General features: G+C 40.4%; 1 protein-coding gene across 3 annotated transcripts in view; it reads left to right on the top strand.

Annotated features, from left to right (window-relative positions):
• Positions 1-19,965, top strand: part of dnah5 (dynein, axonemal, heavy chain 5) — a 99,723-nt gene that overhangs the window by 68,442 nt on the left and 11,316 nt on the right. For all 3 annotated transcript variants that reach the window (XM_041941723.1, XM_041941724.1, XM_041941725.1), the window contains exons 67-78: positions 2,320-2,457; positions 3,959-4,094; positions 4,350-4,531; positions 4,979-5,113; positions 6,179-6,334; positions 9,741-9,923; positions 11,547-11,651; positions 12,114-12,252; positions 12,719-12,833; positions 14,544-14,734; positions 16,108-16,229; positions 19,097-19,246. In XM_041941723.1, coding sequence (XP_041797657.1) covers positions 2,320-2,457; positions 3,959-4,094; positions 4,350-4,531; positions 4,979-5,113; positions 6,179-6,334; positions 9,741-9,923; positions 11,547-11,651; positions 12,114-12,252; positions 12,719-12,833; positions 14,544-14,734; positions 16,108-16,229; positions 19,097-19,246 — 1,752 coding nt within the window. The remainder of the gene's footprint in view (positions 1-2,319; positions 2,458-3,958; positions 4,095-4,349; positions 4,532-4,978; positions 5,114-6,178; positions 6,335-9,740; positions 9,924-11,546; positions 11,652-12,113; positions 12,253-12,718; positions 12,834-14,543; positions 14,735-16,107; positions 16,230-19,096; positions 19,247-19,965) is intronic.

Below are 19,965 nucleotides of genomic sequence, written 5' to 3' on the forward strand. Positions count from 1 at the left end.
CTTCTTTTGTTGAGTTCAGAATATAAGTATCAGCCTCTTAAATTTCCTATTTCAAATGCACAAATATCCGTTTTATATCTGTCACCATCACCCTAACAAACACATAACAGCGAGCGCACACGCACGCACGCACACACACACACACACACTCACTCACTGGGCAAAGTCCATAGCCTCCCACTCTTCCACTCTGATGAATAAGGAACACTTAATGGTGGAGGAGAGCGGTTGTTGTTTCTACAGAAAAGCCCCAGGCTACAGAAATAGCACAAACTGTCTCTGATATGAAAATGATTTGTTCGTATTCCCACATTTTGCCAGCTACAGTTTACTGACAGTGTAGGCTATAGAAGTGCCCCAAAAATTTCAGACAGACAGACAGAGAGTGAAGCTTTTATCCATTGATCATGGGCATACAAAAATGAAAATGGTAAAATTGGGTGCATCTTAAGTAAAAGTTCCCAGGGCCTGTTTGGATTTGATTTAATTTTAGTACAAACCCTAAAGTGGATCTCCTCAGACAGACAGCCTGTTCATGAAACTCACCGTACCAGAGTGGGATGAAGATCATATCAAAGAACATTCATTATTATCTGGCAATTTAGGTCGACCCTGGTAGGGTGAAATCACAGTTTGTAAGTGAACATCAGAAGAGTTATTTTAAGCTCATAACTGACTCATCTTTATGTAATACTTTGGTCAGTGTGTTGTATGTTGATTGGAATGTATTATTTTCAAATCTGGTTCTTGCATCAGCAAAAGATCAAATCTACAGTCACACCAATTTAAAATGAATGAACTTTTAAAACTGTTCTGCCTTTCTAAGGCAAGCCGCACTAATTAATTGCATCAGTCTGTTTGGAATGATTAGATTCATACACAGAAGGTGCAGAGCTGAATACTCTGTACACAGAATCCTTGATTAATATGGCATAGCAGCACACGCACACACCTGCTTAGTCAGCCAAGTGATTTCATTCAAATGCCCCAAATCCTTTTTTTCCCTAGTTTGTCTTCCTGCTGGTGCAGTCTGTGGATATCAGATTCGTGACAATCATTTAAATGCATCAGCTTGTGCTCCTGAATGCAGTTACACTTCGGACTGTATTCACTAAAACTTTGTCCGATGTTCACCTCTGTTTTTATATCTGTTACCGTGTTGTTCTTTTTTTTACCTTATCCCCCCCCACCTTGTAACCCAGTCTTCTTCCTACTTATTTTGCTCTTGCCACATCCCATTTGCTTCATCTTGTCCACACCTTAATGTCTCTGCTGACCCCGTCTTTGTTTTTCAAATCACTCATCTCTCTCCCTTCCTACTTTCCTAGTTTCCCTTATCCCCTCTCTCAATGACTTTGTCCCATCTCATTTTCTCTGTCTCTCCCTTTTGCACACGTTCTGTTTTTCTCTCATTCTCTTCAAACTCCATGAGAGCTCCCCGCCTCTCCTCTTTGATCCTGACCTTTTGCTTTAGCATGGAACAAATTGATTTTCTGGTTTCCAGCTCAGCAGTGGCTTCCCTTTAAGTTGGCTGGCCAGACTGCCAGACAGAGATACAGTTGGACAGACAGACAGGCAGAAAGACGGGCAGGGATGGTCCTCTAAGATGTCAATAAATATTGAATGAATGCTTCAGACTTCCTCTTCCCCAGGCCACCCAAACACACTTAGATGCACACATCCTTAGACATACTCACAACTTTTCTCTAAATCTCTGGCTCTAAACCACTTGCAATGCTTTTTCCACAGCCCCAGCTCTGTCCAGAAAATATCATCTGGGCCTCCTCTGTTGTCCTCGTACTCCCTTTCCTCCTCCCTTGCCCTTCTCATCACCCTTCTGTCCATCTTTATTTCCAGTTTCTCTGCATCTTTCTCATTTCCTCTTGTAGATCTCTGTTCTTGCATCTCCAGTTTGTCTTCTGAAGCTTTGAGTCCCTGCACTTGCTCATATGACATTTCTAAAGTCTCATTAAAAAGATTTATAGCCTACCATATCACCTCCATACTTTGTTATTTTATGCTGTCTGACATGATCCGAGCCAGAACACATCCAACCATTTTTTGAATGATTTAATCTTCTCTGTTTTTCATAGTGAGTTTCAAGCAAAACACTTTTTTTTTGTTCCCATTCCTCTTCGCAACAGAGCACTCTTTCCTACCATCTTTCTCTTTTCCTGTCAAATCCTCCTTCTGGATTTATCTGGTCTGGCTTCTCCTTGATCGTTTCTCTCAGCCCCCCCATTAGAGAACTGACCATGAACTCATGTACAATAAAGGCATCACAGATCCCTGTCTGTCTTCCTTGTCTTTCTCTTTCAGGCTAACTTGGCGGTGCAGCAGAATCGTCTGGCCATAGCTAATGTGGACCTTCAGAAGGCTCAGGCTGAGCTGGATGACAAGCAGGCAGAGCTGGATGTGGTGCAGGCAGAGTACGAGAAGGCCATGATGGAGAAACAGGTCAAAAGCTTTACCTACTTCCTCTACTTCAAAATACAAATGTAAATGAGTTTGCCGCACAAAAAGGAGGAGTGCATGCTGAAATGATCTGTGCTCACAAAGTGGCGAACTTCACTCCTTCCTTGCTTGTGAACAACTGAGCCTTTCCAGGATGCTCCTTTCATACCCAATCATGATTTGGAGTGTTTTTGGAGCGTTCCACTACTTTCCCAGTCTTTTGTTGCTCCTGTCCCAACTTGTTTGAAATGTGTTGCTGCATCCTGTTCAGAATAAGCAGATGTTTATAAAAGGTAAAGGTAAAACATTAAATATACTGTCCTTGTAGTGTTTTCAGTAGCATATATGTGAGAAAGGGTTAGCAAATTATCATATTCTGTTTTATATATGTTTTATACAGTGTCCTGATTTTTTTTTAATTGGGATTATATAATTTTTTTTACCTGTACAAATTTGTTGAAAAAAGATAGTTTCTTAGACTTGTTGTGCTACCTGATGTGACTTGTAACCAGACAAAGACAACAAACAGAAAACGGCTCAACCTGCGTTTCACCAGTCATATTAATGTAACACCAGTGGTACACTGTTAACTGCGTGTGCAGGTTTTGTGTGTCTGTCTGCTGTGTGAGTGAGTCTGTCCTTTTCATTCTCACTCTCTGTTCTGTGGTAAATAGGAGCATGTAAATGGAACAGTATGTGCATGAACACTCCCTGATTAGGAAATCTGGACAGGCTAAGTTGACTCTTTTTATAATTTTGTGATTAAGACGCAGAGCTGTTCACCTCTGGTGTCCGAATACGAGACTTAAGGGGCTTGCTGCTGGAGTGTTTGAGACTCAGGCAATTGCTGTTGACCATGATTTGCTTCTGAATTAAGAGAATGCCTACACCAGACATTCTTTATTGATTAAAACCGACATTATCGCTATTGAGCAAATAACATCATTATTTCCTGTGAGCAGCTGATATAGAGATAATTGTGATAAAGGTACTGTTGACCTCTTACTGTATTTTTTAAAGCAAAAGCTCCTTTGTGCAGTACAATAAACATACTATTCTGACAAGAAAATGCAAACACATCCATCCAGCTATGTATCAGGGGTGGCAAGGATCCAGAGCCTAACCCAGCATGCATTAGGTGAAAGGAAGATGAATATCACTGGGCTCACACATATAGACAGACAACATTTCCAACTTTGGACTGTGGCAGCTGGAGGAAACCCACACAGTGATAAAGGGATCGTGAAAGTATATTAGTCATCACCTTTATACCAGTGTTTCTATGTTGAGTCCAATTGTACTGGGATTAGAGAGTATCTCAAGTCACAAAGGGCTCCATTATTTCAGTGATATTGATTTAAATACACACAGATGTACAGAGAATAAATGGTGGAATGAGAGTGGGATGGACTGATTGATGAAGAGACAGTTGGAAGGACAGACGGGGAAGCCAAACAGACACATCAACTTACTGATCTGTTTGTCTGCCCTCTCTTCCCATCAGACGCTGCTGGAGGACGCTGAGCGCTGCAGACACAAGATGCAGACGGCGTCCAGTCTCATCAGCGGTCTGGCTGGCGAGAAGGAGAGGTGGACAGAGCAGAGCAAAGAGTTCGCCGCCCAAACCAAACGCCTCGTTGGTTGGTTTCAAAGCAGGCTTCAAAACATAAGTGCTATTCATAGCTGTATATCAGAGAAATGTCTCAGCAGTTTGATAATAATCATTAGCTCTCACATGAATACCAGTGATTTGTGGAACGTTTTAATGAATTAGAGAGTTTACACCTGCTGAATGCTAAAACAAATTCACAACCCTTGGATTACTAGCCTAAATGCATAACGCTCTTAATGCATACTAATGCTTCTAATTACCAACCTTTGTCTTCTTGTTCCAGGTGACATCCTTCTGGCCACAGCATTCCTCTCTTACTCTGGCCCCTTCAATCAGGAGTTTCGTAATCTTCTCCTGAATGACTGGCAGCGGGAATTGAAGCAGCGTCGCATCCCATTTGGCAACAACCTCAATCTGACAGAGCTGCTCATTGACGCTCCCACCGTTAGCGAGTGGAACCTACAGGTCAGTGATGTTTCAGTAACTACTGCGAACCAAAGTTTTACTGCCACTGATGCAGTATGCACAGTACGTCTCATTCATACTGTATGTTGTCTATCAACTCTCTATGATAGGTACTTCGTAGATAGAGCAGCAGTCTTTGTACTTAAGCATCGACATAACAACCAGAAATACTACTTTAAAAATGTCTTCAGGTCTTGTCTGTTTTCTATGAGGTCCTCATATTGCAGCTGCCTGACTGTCGTAGTTATTTAATTATTTATTATTAAAATGCTTCTTTGCAGGATATATGTATGTGTCACATAAAAATTTGCTGCTATAAAATCAAAAACAGTGAAACAGAATTACTTAAATTAAGCTGAATTCTTGTAATGAAAGCATTATTCAGTTATTTTGCTGGCATTTGCTCAAATAACATCAGGACTGAGTCATTTTTCTTCCATCTCACAGGGGCTCCCAAATGATGACCTGTCTATTCAGAATGGCATCATTGTCACCAAAGCTGCCCGCTTCCCCCTCCTTGTTGACCCCCAGACGCAGGGGAAAATTTGGATCAAGAACAAAGAGGCCAGGAATGAGCTTCAGGTTTTTGTTTTTCTTTACATTTTTGTCATCTGAACTTTCGACTGAACATTGGCTTAAAAATATGTGACCTGTGTTGGCTGCTACACTTTTCAAGGCACAATGGCAGTGTAGCACAACGACAGCAACATTCTGGTGGGTCAATCAGGTATCACGTCTGTAATACCCACAACCCGCTGATGGCCTGCAGTGTTCTTCCTCTGTTTTCATGTTTTTCATTTTTCAGTCATTATCCATCAAATAAGCTAAATTCAACTACAACTACAACCACCTTAAGTCAGTATTTCGGTGTCATTAATTTTTATGCCTCTATTTCTAAATACCACATGCATTTAACAACTGAATAGTTTTTTCCTTACTCTTCTCCTGTGCCAGTTTTGTAATGTGAGATTTAGATTTTTAGCAGCCTTATATGTAGCTTTATATTGCTTGAAATAATAGTTCTACATGCTCAGCTTCTGCTGTACTGTTTGCCTGCAAATCCCTTTCATTGTTCAACATGCTTTTCCTTTTGTACAGCGCCTTGAAAAAGTACTGCAGATTTCTGCGGTGTAATAAGACCGGCCAAGGTCACTGGCCCTGTTAGGGGCAATCTCTGAGCCGAGCGAATGCATTCTTCAATCCTATTATGTGTCCTGAAGACACGTTTCCCGAAGCAGCCGGCTTAAACTCTTTCCACATGTGACCTCATCAAACCAACTGTGTTTGTTTTTATAAGATTTTCTAAAAATGGCTCATCTTAAAAAAATGATGTGTTATTAGTTTGACTAGTCACATTTCTCAGAGAGAGCTTGGCCTTTATATCTTAGGAGGAATGAAGGACAACTCAAACATGTGTCTCCGTCATTTGACTGAATCATATGCTTGTCACTGTCTTTGCTCATCAGTCTGTTGGAAACGATATGACTGAGGTCAGTTAGTAGAGCGATAACTTCATAAAATGAGAATTTTTTTTTTTTTTTGTCCAATGTGTAGGTAAAGGCAATACAAATGCATTACATGTTTGTGTGACACAATCACCATTTTTTATATTCATATATTAATAAAGGTCCCATATTCTGATCCCAGATCACCTCACTGAACCATAAGTACTTCAAGAACCACCTGGAAGACAGTTTGTCTCTTGGGCGCCCCCTTTTGATCGAGGATGTAGGGGAGGAGTTGGACCCGGCACTGGACAACATCCTTGAAAAAAACTTCATCAAAACTGGTTCCACTTATAAGGTAACGTGGCAGAAGTAACACTCCTGAGACTTTGTGCCCCAGATTTCTTAAACCTTGTCTAGAAGTGTGTAAAATGGGCAGGTGTTTCTCATGATGCCACGCCAACTGTCGCACCTGTACCGCCACAGGTTGATTAGCTCAGACAGGGGAAAAACAAACCCAGTCACTGACACTGCATAAGATGGGTAACGCTGGCTCGAGGTGGAGATGGTCTTTGATTTTTCCAACTGTGCCAGCTGGAGTTCCTTCCCCGAATCATGTTAATTGTCTTGGGACAGATTAAAGTGTGCTCAGTGAGGCATGACCACTCAGTGTTTTATTGTGTGCCGAGTGAGTGACTGTGTAGAATTAATTTCCTCCTGTTTCTCCGGGTCTGTGGCACAATGGATTTTTCCTTTTTCCACTTTTTATTCAGTTCTTTGAGGTAACATAGAAGCCAGCTCTTGTAAAAATGTATTAGATCGAAAATTGTGAACAGAAATTGTGGTCTTTTTGATATGCATTGATATGCTTCAGTCAGTAGCCCACAAACATATTTAACAACTCCACAGAGTCCAAGTGCAGAAACGAATTTTGGATAAATCCACATTCCAAGTCAAATGAATGCATTCATAATGAGTGTCTGTCCCATTTAACAAAACCAGAGTAACAAATGTTACTGAAGTTCTTTAAATTCTGGATGACCTCCAGAGATGGTGTGTAATACCTGGATGACACATACCAACAAGGTCACGAGGAATCTATACTCACTGTGCCTGAGTTGCCGACCAAAGGATCGAACATGACCATTGTTGCCACAGGATGAGGAGCGGCCATATTAACTATATAAGCGGGCAAAGTTAAAGGAAGAAGCCCAAGTAGCTGCGGCACAGATGTCGCTCAGTGGACACTGAATGAGCCACTGAGCCTCCTGCAGGGACTGACTGGACTGCCCCCCTGGTTCACATGATGAACTGTTGAAATGTTGTCTGACCGAACGAGAATGTGTTTCCAAGAAAGGAAGCAAATGCTTGAGGGCCAAGCATACTTACACATTTATATGCTGAAGCTTCTGCTGAGAACTCCAGGTGCCTGTGACTGCCCTGCGGTTCATTTACCACCATTTTCCAGCAGGAGGAAAGTGATCCCGAGGTAGCACCATGGCACAGATAAGCCTTGTTTCTCCAAGGTTCCAGAAACTAAAGGCTCTGGCTGGAGACCATCACCATCCTGCTTTGGTGCTACTTGGAGTTCAAAGCTGTGAATCCAGAAAGGAACACAGGGGGGACTGCTGTTGCTCCTGTTAGTTTGCCCAACAACCACAGGAAAAGGCTATATGGTAGCCTTGGGCCTCTCTAAAAAAGGAGAGATGAGGCTGAGAATGTTGTCCACCGAGGGAGAGGCCATCATTAACACTGAATCAAGGGCAACACGTACATACGTGACTCGCTGACTGGGATCTAAAGAACTCTGCGAAATTTACAGTGAGTTCCAGCTGGGTCACATGGGCCAAAATAGTTGTGTAGCAGGTTGCAATCAACCAATCGTCCAAGTTACGAAACATCCAGATACCCGAGTCTGCAGAGGAGAACGTGCTGCTGCAACGCACCTGGTGAAGATCCAAGCGGTGAGCGAGAGCCTGAACCTGTCTCGTACACGTTCTGGTTCAAGGGTAAAATGAAGGAACTGAATGGTTGGGTGCCACTAGCACATGGAGGTAAGTATCCTTCAAGTCGATATTTGTAAACTTGTCTTCTCCTGACACAACCTGGAGAACATCGGTTGTGCGAAACGTGAGAACAAAGAACATATATGTAGGCCTGAGATTGAGGATTGGGCGAAAGCCGCCTCACTTCTTTGGAACAAGAAGATAAATTGAATAAATGCCCTGTGATTTAACTTAACTTTCTACTTATTCAGTGGTGCCTTTCCTTACCAAGAGATTACACCAGCGTGTCTCCGTCAACTCTGGCGGTCAGGAAGACTGAAATGAATTACAGTGTACTTGTATAGAGGACCTCGCTGGCTTCTAATCAGGAGATACTGCGCCTCCACACTGCCAGATATTTTTTGCTTTTACCGTTTTCATTTGTGGCCAGACAGTGAAAAATAGACCCCTCTCTGTCTCAGCATCCTAATTTCAAGTAATGTACCCTTCGAGTTCAATCTTTTTCATTTTAAATATTGCAGAGCATGATTTGAATGACTCTTATTTTGTTTATTTTGGATGCCAATTCTCGGTATTACTGAAAATTTTGAATTGTGCATAAAGAGAGCACTCTAAATTGGTCTCTGCCAATAAATTAGTTTGAGTTTTCAAAACCAGCATTTTTAGTGCACACATAAATGTGTCTTTTCTGTGTTGCTTATAAAGATTTCAGCAGTATTTCCCACAAAACACAATTAGGAGGGCAGAAATGCTTACCTTTTATGAACTTTCCTCATCCAGATAACCATGAATTTCAGTTGCTATACTTTACATCACAACAAGAATGGGCTTTTAAACCTGTCATTGTGATCCTCATGCACATACGCACGCACACACACATACACACACACACACACATTCACACAGAAAACTAATGCATATAGAATGTAAGAAGGTGTGAGAGAGAGGCAGAGTGAAAGTCTGCTTCTAGGCATTTTTCTCCCTCTCATTATCGCCTCTCAAGTCCTGGCTCCGGCTGATGCTGGTTATTCAGCAGCTGCCTCCCTGTGTCTCAGACATGTATCAACAAACATGCATGCATGCACTCTCTCTCTCTCTCACACACACACACACACACACACACACGCAAGCACATCAAACATACCATATAACTGCAGGAAAACATGCACACGCATTCACACTCTAAAGTGATTACAAGCAGGCAAGTGTTGCATGCAGACAGCACATTGAAGCAGAAGTCTCTCGGCTACCTAATGAGAGGCCTGATTAGAGGTGTCTACGCTCTCCCTCCCACCCTCCTCTGAAAAGCTTTAATTTCTATTAATATCCTGGTGTAAAGATGAAGTGGATGTGTCTGTGGCCCACAGCTCTAGGGACAAACTGGCAGATGGGTAATTAGAAGTTATACTGCCATGAGTAATTAAATGCTGATCACAGCAAACACAAGCACACATTCATCCACATGTACACAGGTTTTACAAGACATAAACAGACACAGAGAGTGTATCTGAGCTGCTGTATCTGCAAAGTGCTAACATGATACTTTGGCCATGTGTCTGTATGGCCTGTTTTAAAATACATTTTCTTAAATCACTGACATTATATGTTGTGTTATTGTCTTGGTTTGGGGTGGTGTGGCTCAATAACAGCCACAACTTTTTTCCCACTGCACCTTGCTTTCAATACATATGCATGTGTATAGCTATTCTGTGATGCCAGCTTCCTGCTTGATAATACAGTCTATTTCACTTTTTGCAGGTGAAAGTGGGGGACAAAGAGGTGGATGTGATGAAGGGCTTCAGGCTGTATGTGACCACCAAGCTACCTAACCCAGCTTACACCCCTGAGATCAGCGCCCGCACCGCCATCATTGACTTCACGGTCACCATGAGAGGCCTGGAGGACCAGCTCCTGGGCAGAGTCATCCTCACAGAAAAACAGGTAGATTGCTGTGAAGCAAAATGGTAGCCATTATAGCCACTGTCAACACAGTTTAGCCGAATATTTCATTTCATTAATGCCGCACTACTATGTTGTTCAAATTCAATTTCAGCACATTTCGACAGAAAGAATGTACCTCCGGCTCAATGCAAATTGCTTAGATTCTCATAGTTCCCTTGAAAAGCCCCTGGAGACTTTTTAAAATCAGGCTTCCAACATCTCCCCCTACTGTGTACCTCATTTTCTCCCTCTAGCAAGCACAAACTGTGTGACAATATAACTGGGAGGTTATTATCACCTTTTGAATATCGAACACGACAGTCATCACAGCAAATACAGTGTGAAGAAACAACCAACAAGAGTGTACATATGGACTAATGCCAAATATACACACGAAGACATGCACATCTTAAGCGTCAGGGACTCGATTCATTCTTGGCACTAGACATGCATTATAAATGCGCCCAATTGATCTATGACTATGAAAAGATTTTTGCTGCTGTAGGAAGGCCGTCGTCCCTGTAATATTGGCTGATCATGAAATGAATGATTTCTGCTAGATGGCAAAAAGTAGCTTGTTTCCTGTGTACTGAAATATGGATTTAATCAGAATGGCAACTGAAGTTAAAACCTGCATCCTTGCAATTCATGCTGCATTTACAAGCCAAACATCATTGTTCAGTTATTTGATTTCACTTTATTGTACGTCACAGCTCCTGGAATAATGTGTTTGCTGTTGTTTCAGGTAGTTCATTGGCTTTAAAGCCATCATACCAGAAGAAATTAACACACAATATAAAGATAAGATGAGCTTTTCAGTCCTTTTATTTTCAAGCCACATGCAGCTGTCCTGAACATATTCATCTTCACAGTGTAAATATACTTAAGAGTTCAAATCCAACATGCGCTTTCAAAGAAGCTCACATTTCCCATGGTTTACTGTTGGTAAAATCTCCCTTTAGTTCATGTACTGTCAGACTGACATTCAGGACACTGGCACTGCATTTTACTGTAGTGTTTTATTCTGTAAAGGACTGAGACAAGGTATGGTATTTCTCTCCTTTCTCTTTTTACAGTATTATTGAAATACTATCTCCTCTGTATCTTTGTCCTGTTATTATTTTTTTCTGGCAAGAAAATCATATCAGAAGCGTTTAGACTAATAAAAACCTGCCATATAAAATCCAGACAGGGTGGCTTTCAGGAAAGTGTCCTTTTAATCTACAGTAGCAATATGGTTGGTTTAAAAGGTCTGAGTCAGACCGACAGTAGTGGTAACTTATGACTTGTGTTCATACCCTGCTAACAGCAGCATAAAAGATGCCTGTGTCAGTCGGTCTGTCAGTCCACTAATGACCAGACTGCCATGAAACTGGCCTGGATAATAAGATAAAGCCTACATGTACTTTACTCTCATTTTGCCACTCTCGGGCCAAAATGTCATCTTCCAGTATCTCCTAATCTAAAAGGCATTTCATTCGCAGATCAAGTTCATGCTCTCCAGGAGATGAAGCCTTTTGATTTTAATGTACCCGTGGCCTTCCCTCTAGCACCATGCTACAGCTTTCTAATCCAAATGTGCGTCTGTGTGAGTGTGTGTTATCTGTGCTTTTATGACAACAGGAACTAGAGAAGGAGAGGACAGACTTATTGGAAGATGTGACATCTAACAAGAGAAAGATGAAAGAACTAGAGGACAACCTCCTCTACCGACTGACGAGCACACAGGCAAGAAAATACATGTGAACCTGTGATATGTCAGAAACTGTTTGTGATTAACAAGGGATGAACGACACTGCCTCCGACTGAATTAGGGATTTGGGGCATGTGATAATCATCAGTTTGGGTTCTAAAGCAGTGTTGAGAGCAACTTTTGTATTTTCTTATTTTCTTTTTAGATATAAAAAACAGTTTATTTCATACCTGGTGCTTCTTTGCTGTATGAAAGTACAGTACGAAAAATAGACTATAATATAAAATAAATAATGTGCTCATCTGGAGCTTATTAAAACGCTAGCTAATTATGTTTGCCTCCTCAGAAAGTCACCCAATGGAAGAATGATAGAAAAACAGACATCTGTTACAGCCATGTCTCTAATTCTGAACTCTATTACCATAGTTACTCTGTGAGTAATGTTTGCATTTTCATTCGTTTTCTGACTCATTCATGCAAATATGTCTCTTTTGTAGGGTTCGCTGGTGGATGATGAGAGTCTGATTCTTGTCCTTGGCAACACCAAGCGCACAGCCGAAGAGGTCACTCAGAAACTACAAATTGCTGCAGAGACCGAGATCCAGATCAACACTGCCAGAGAGGAGTACCGACCTGGTAGGTCATGACAACTGGCTCAAAGACAGAGTTCACACTTTGGTTAACACTGGTCGGTTATAGTGTGCCTGCCAAGTTCAGACTCAATCACACGGAACAGATTCATTTTCAGTTTATAATTCAGCCCAAGCAGTGACAAACATGGACACTGTCCAAAAGAAAATTTAAAAACAGAATTACTGAAACAGACTTTCTTCATAATAAAAAGTCTCTGTCAATCTGTGCAACATATTTAAAGGTTAAAAAGCAGACAATTTGATCAACTTCATCAGCTTTTTGCAAAATAATAGTTTATAGTCTAGAGGCTAATATTTTTATGGTAATGTGTGACAGGACTTCGTGTAAAGAGACATTTTTTGATTTGTGAATAAAGTCAACAGACACCTCTTTGAAGAGGGTTTTCAAGGGGACAGACTTTTCTTTTGCCGTTGCTGTTGCAATTTTTTGTGTTTGTTTGTGTTTTCAGTGGCTACCAGGGGCAGTATCCTGTACTTCCTCATCACTGAAATGAGTATGGTGAACGTCATGTATCAGACCTCTCTGAGACAGTTCCTGGGACTTTTTGACCTTTCTCTGGCTAGGTGAGAATACTTCAGCATTTGCTGTTCTCTGTAATGAATTGGTGTCTATTCTAAGCATGGATTTTACCCAGAAATGTAATGTATTTTTTATAGTGGCACCTTTTTATTAGCAACACACATATATTCATACCTTCAGTAAGTGACCCTGTCCAACTCCATGTCAACCTTTGTCTTACAAAGCTGGCCAGCAAATTTTACACTTCTCATTTTGATGTGTAAAGTCTCAGTTGGGCATTTGTTTGGGTTATTGGCATAGTCAGCTGGTGCTGCTGTCGCACTTTCTAGCCGACTGAATCTGATGAGAATGCAGACATCTGTGATGCTATATCAGCCTTTCCAAAAATAACGATTTCCAAAAAGGGCAAAACAATATTGAATTTACTTCAGACAGCTCACATTGTGTAATTCAAGTGTCTTAAAATCAGACAGTTGCAATCTGTGTTCCCAAACCTACCTCATTATATTTCTACTTGTTCCACATTTCCACACAGTGACAACAGCAGGAAAGAGATGCTGCCATATCACATCAGAAATGTGAAAGTCAAATTGCACATTATACGCCAAGATATACTCAGGTTTTGTCTGTTTGCTCAAACTTCGAGCCATTAGAGACAATATATACTGCTCTTCACTATAGAAAGAAGCTTTGTGCAGTTTGCTTCCTGAATTATTAACGCTACCTTTGTCACAAGATTTATTTAGTTGTTTTGTTTTTTTTTTGACAATCCACATATAGTATGTGATAAGTTGTGATTGTGACGCTGATAACTTGGGGCTTTCACGGTAACATGTAGAAGGTGACTCTTGTATTAGATCTCTGTAACACAAGTTTTTGGCTGAAAGTCTTGCAGATAATGAGGTAAATAGGGACTTCATCGCTATCCTGGCAAAAAACAGTAAAATAACGCATCAAAAAACAGCGTGATCCAACATAACAGTGCTACAAAGGCAACCTGAAGCGTCGTCATAGAATTACATCCACAGAATTTATGTTATTATTGGCTTCACAAAGGTAGTTTTTGTTGCAGGGACATTGAATGAATTGCTTCAGATTCATTGTGTTCAATTTACTATATTAACCTCTTGCATATGAATCAGGTTCACCTTGAATGCAACGTACAAATGAGGAAATAGCCTTATTCTCAGCACGAGTGTCTGTTTTTTAATGATCTCTTGTTTTCGTGTCTATCTCATTTCAGTGATGCTCCTCACTTGACTGTGTCATAGTTTATAATTGTCTGCAGTCCATTTGTGAGATATTTATGTACTGGGATGGAGAGCTGCTGAGTCATTGTTGATACTTCAGGTTGAACTGTACTTTAACTGTCATGTTTTATTTTTGAAAATACCACTTTGTATGTCTGTTGCTGTTTATGCATAGTGCAAAGTGGTGTGACTATTTTTACCAGCTTAACCAGTTATTCTATGAAAATCTTTACTCGTCAAACAACCCAACTATTTATATCAGTATTCCCAATATCCTTAATGAGCAGATGAAGCTTTCACATGATTGTTACTAAGTGCCACAGACACCCTGAGCCTCACATTCAGTAATGTTTATGCACAAGTCAATAAACAGAAACTTCTGTGCTCATAAGGTTAACTAGTCTGACCATGCTGTGATCTCTAGTCTATATCTGAGTTATTATTAAACTTAGAATAGGATGAAACTTCATATGTGCTATCTGCCATGAAATTCTACTTCAACAGGTCTTCCAAAAGCCCAATCACCAGCAAACGCATCGCCAACATCATAGAGTTTATGACCTTTGAGGTGTATAAGTACGCAGCGCGGGGCCTGTACGAGGAGCACAAGTTCCTCTTCACTTTGCTGTTGACACTGAAGATCGATATGCAGAGCAACAGGGTCAAACATGAGGAGTTTCTCACGCTCATTAAAGGTAAGAGGAAAATGTGCAGCCTTTATTTGTATGGTAATTTGTTAATCCTTCTTGACTTACAGTATACTTTACGGAAAACAGTCCAAAGACAATATATTTCATGTTTTACCTCGTCAGAAAACGTTGTTGGTAAACACAGATAATTTGGAAATGACTACATTCTGTATATGTTGTGTTTATGTTTTACACAGCGTTCCAACTTTCTTTTGGATTTGGGTTTATGTTAAAAACTTTCGTTAAAAACATTTCTGAGTCTTAGGAAGCTATTAGGCACTGAAAGTATTTAGATTTACTTAGAGTTGAGCTGCTGTGAAGTCATCAGTAATATTTGGCAAAGTTTCCAGGAATAAATGTTAGTCACCTCTGGTCTCTCACCTGTCTGATTCCTTACCAGTCTGTGATGTCTCTCTTCTGAGACTCATTTGTTGTGTCAGTACCTAGAATATACAGCCAAAGAAAGATGGTACATGCACTTCCATACCTGTTTCAACTAAGACTGAGACACTCAGGTCTCAGCATCAATAGTAGAGATGCTGCACGTGTTATTGTACAGTTATTTCTCACCTCAAAACGAACTCTTATCTCCTTGATAAAGTTGGACTTAAATTGCTATCTATTTTCTGTTTGCTGTGTTTATGCCTCTGCGCTGGTGACAGCTGTGGCCCGAAGCGTCATGTTTTCGGATTGTCCATCCATCTGTCCTTCCCATTCTCTTAAATATGATATTTCAAGAAACACCTTGAGAGAATGCTTTCAATTTTGTCACAAATGTTCATGTTTCTCACTGGAAATTATACACTGGATGACTGCCATTTTACCAAAGAGGCATATAATGCATTTTATTAAATTCCCTCAAAGTCTTCACTACACATATGAGTCTGGACAGACATGAATGTAAATGCAACTTGGCTGGTTTACGGAGACATACAACCATGTGGTGATAATTCTAGTGTTCATTATTTACTTGGCGGTGATCGATTTTTTTTAAGGCTCAAATCAGTGTTCATGCACATTTTAAACATATTGGTATTGTAGCACCTCACTGAATCAGAGATATGGAGTGTTCCTCGCCGCAGGGATAAAAGCCAGCTATGGCAACCGGCGAGGCCAAAACAGACAGTCTGCTGCACGCATGCAGCTTCACCATCTGTCAGCTCTGACCTGCTGAACACAGACTCATGGAATGACTTTTGTGTATTTGTCTGAAGGTTGTGTTTGCATGTATTTGAAGCATTTATCATTCTGTATTATTGTATTTTAATATATTTTGATGAACAAACATGCTTTTTCACTCTGTCTTCTTTGTGCATGTGTGCACATGCTCATGTATGTTTATATCTGTGTGTGTGTGTGTTTGCGTGTGATTTATCCAGGAGGTGCATCTCTGGACTTGAAGGCCTGCACTCAGAAACCAGCTAAATGGATCCTTGACATGACCTGGCTTAACCTTGTAGAGCTCAGCAAACTCTGGCAGTTCTCTGATATACTGGATCAGGTACTCACATGTGCAGCTTGATCAGTTTAGGTGTGCCCTGACAGGTGTTTGATTCTTTAGCTCAGAGAGGTTTTTTATTTATTAAGTCTGAAGATAACAGTGCTCATCTGTCATCTGTTTCACACACACACACACAGATTCAGCAGTGGTCTCAAGGTGCTTATTAAATATTTTTCACAGCTGTCCTTTGCTCTAGTAAGCCTGTCAATATCAGTCTCATCATGTCTCGCTTCATCTCTCTTACACACACACACACACACACACACACTTATTACAATGGTCTGTCACTCACTCACTCACAAATATTACACACGCCCTTATGTGGGACTGACAGCTTGGTGGCTTCTGGGGGGTGGGTGTGACTTTGTTCCATTACTTTTGGATGAGCGTGTTCGCACACACACAAACGTGTATGTATGTGCACCCTTGTGTAATTTTTGTGTGGATTACTAACAGAAAGATGTGGTAAACAGGTCTTTGTTTAATGAAATCAGTTGTAGAAAAACAAGGCGAGGACAGGATTGCAATGTTCTGTCCTGTTCTGACTGACTGTCTTCACACTATAAACAAAACTGTGCCAAACACTAGGGGTGCACAATATGACCTAAAATTTATATTACAGTATTTTTTTTTTTTTTTTTTATGTAAGGTGATAGTATTATGTCAAGGTATTACAAAAATATAAAACATAATTCTACCTCTTTTCATTGTATTAGCTACACTATGTGTGGTAACATATTTAAAAAAGAAAATAATTTGTTTATTGGCTCCAAATACGAATTAAAATGAGGTACAGGCCCACATCCACATGGAAGGAGTAGCCTGTAATAATGTAGGTTAATTAGTAAATGCAGTGTGATTCATTCTCACAGTTAGACAAGGGGTGGGATTAGGCATCTTAACAGCATTTATTCGGCAGAAAACCCAAAGTATATTATATAAGTACCACAGTCAGTGTACCATAGGACATGTCCATGTAGTACATTTACATACAGCAGCAACACACTCACATACATGCAGCAGAGGGAGCTTTCCTAAAACAACAAAACCTGCTGAGCTTGTGTTGCAGTATGAAGTGTGAAGATAACATAACATAACACAAAGCTACAGGAAAAATATGCTTCCCGGATAAAACCTGCTACTTATTACATTATTATTTAATTGGCTTCAAATGAAGCTTAACATTCACACAATTTCTCTTGACTGTCCCTCAATATTAAATCCTCAAACACTGCTCCAGCTTGTGGCTCTACAACAGATGCTACTAGACACATTAGCTGTGGAACATGCTAATGCCAAATTCAAAAGTAATTCAAAACTAAAGCTATGTAAAAATGTTGTTTTACCCCTCCTAAACGCCTGACACAGATGCACCTTATTTCACATACAGACATTATATTCAAGTAACCTTTTTATGCTTTCCTTCAAGAAGTTCACTCAAATCTCCAGATTGGCTTAGAAATTGGTGTGTGGGACACAAAATGTGACACAAAACACTGTCCTCTATCAACAACTGCTCTCAATTTGCTCTTCCACAAAGCTCTGAATCCCTTACATTTTTAAGTGCAGCTGCTCGGTGGCTAATAGACAAAGACAAGCAGCTCTCAGTTGTGAATGTTTATATGATTGAGCAGCAGGTGGTTGCTTCACTCTCTTGGATAAATACTCATTAAACAAGACAGCTGATTTCTGAATGACCCACACAGCCATTCATCCTCTTCAGAGTACCACTTCAAACTCAAGTAGATATCATGCCCTCAAGAAGTATTTCTTGAACATCATGTAAATAGGAAAGCTAGTTTATTTCACTGCACTAGAATTTATGAGCTGCTTAACACAGCTACGTTTCTGTAGGAGAAACTGATTTTACTGGATTTCTAACAGGGTTTTATAGGCAGACTGTGTGTCTTTAAAGAAGCCTAAATGATACACACTCACTGAGGAAAAAATCAGTGTGCTCTTTCCTGACAATGCTTGTCTTGTCTTGGCTGTTAAGCTGCATCATAAATCACTAATGCACTTAAAATTTGCCAGAGTTGATAAATCCGATTACTGACCTGCTGCATGTTAGTACGGGTTATACAGGTTATTGCGGTGCATGTACTGTAAATGCAATGTCTGATTTCCTGTTTTAACCTGATTTCTCGCAGTCACCTGGTTTCCTGCCTGCATGTGAACACAGCGATTAACAGGCTGTGTGATGTCACAGTATATTTGCATATGTTGTGCTATCATTCAGTTTGCTCTCAGTGCAGTACGATGTGTGTTTACAGTAATCTGAGCCACTTTATGATCAACGTGACGCGAGTCTGTTTTGAAGTAATTAGGATTACCTTCCATATTTAAGGCATATACCGTAAGTAAATGCATTGATATATATGACACTGTCTGCATAGTAAAGTATGTAAAGTGTGTAATTTTCTTTTGCAGTGTGTGTTTCCTTTCTGTGTTAGTTTTGGAGAGGATAAAAAGTACCAGAAATAGTACTAATCAGCACTGAAACATGCTGTGCTGGTACAGAAAGGTACAGAAAGCCACATCTTTGTCATTATCCTTTAGCACATATGAACAATTTGGACAAATTTGTGGTGTGCATCTCGGGGAGGAAACGGCGAATACCTTTTAATATTTAACAAAACTTTTTTTTCTCTCTTTTTGCATTTCGTTTTGCCATTGAAAGATTGAATTCTAGTGCTGCTTTGACCATCAGTGTGTGTGCACGCATCTAAATGTGTTTCCCTGCATTATGTTTCGAGTTTATTTTTCTACATCTACCTCTCCCGTCCAGATTTGATGTAATGGGAAGCAATGAATCATTTTTATGTGTGCGTTCCTGAGTGGGAGCTGTTTATACACATTTCTTTCAGATAAGTCGTAACGAGAAACAGTGGAAGTCGTGGTTCGATAAAGAGGCCCCAGAGGAAGAGGTGGTCCCAAACTCCTACGACCAGGCTCTGGACTGTTTTAGACGGCTGCTCCTCATTCGCTGCTGGTGTCCTGACAGGACCATTGCACAGGTTAGAAAAGACGATGTCCAGATGAAGTCTCTAGGGGCTTAAAATCAAACTTTGGTTATCACAATGCATTTGTTTTCACTTTCATAATGAACAGCAGTGTAAGTCCAATTCCCACAGTTGCTAGGTTACATCATAATGCATTGCAACAGGATGACGAAGTCGCACTCTAACTTAAACTTAAATTCAAATGAATGAATTACCATGAAAGAACTACAGCCTACAGCGGCATACTCTTAATTAAATGATGGATCAGGGCTGGAAAAGAGATGCCGGTTTACCTCAAATATGCACTTGTATTAATGAGACTCTGTTCAGTGAAATAAAAACACAGAAAGAGTCTAAAAATCTATTAATCTACTGCAGTATCTCCCTTGGCCAAGTCTTTCCTTGAAGGAAAAGTGGAATACATTTAGTTAAACAGCTTTCTCTCTGAAGCTTGCTGAGCCTGAATACCTACAGCGGCTAATGGACAGTAGCTTCTTACTGATGGGTAGTTTTTTGGTCCACTGCAGATGAGCCTGGAGTGGAATTTATTTTGTTGTGCTGACAAACAGTCCAGCAGTTGTCCTTGCCTGACCTCCAGCTGCAGTCTTTACTTTTGACCAAAAAGAGGTCTCAGTTCTCAGCATTCCAGAAGTAAATTTATTCCAATTCTTTTCTGAACAAGTCTTTTGCCCTTGTGTTTTGGCATTGTGCATTATGGAGCAGTAAACAAACAT

This window comes from Chelmon rostratus, chromosome 8, assembly GCF_017976325.1.
Source record: "Chelmon rostratus isolate fCheRos1 chromosome 8, fCheRos1.pri, whole genome shotgun sequence".
Lineage (NCBI taxonomy): Eukaryota > Metazoa > Chordata > Actinopteri > Chaetodontiformes > Chaetodontidae > Chelmon > Chelmon rostratus.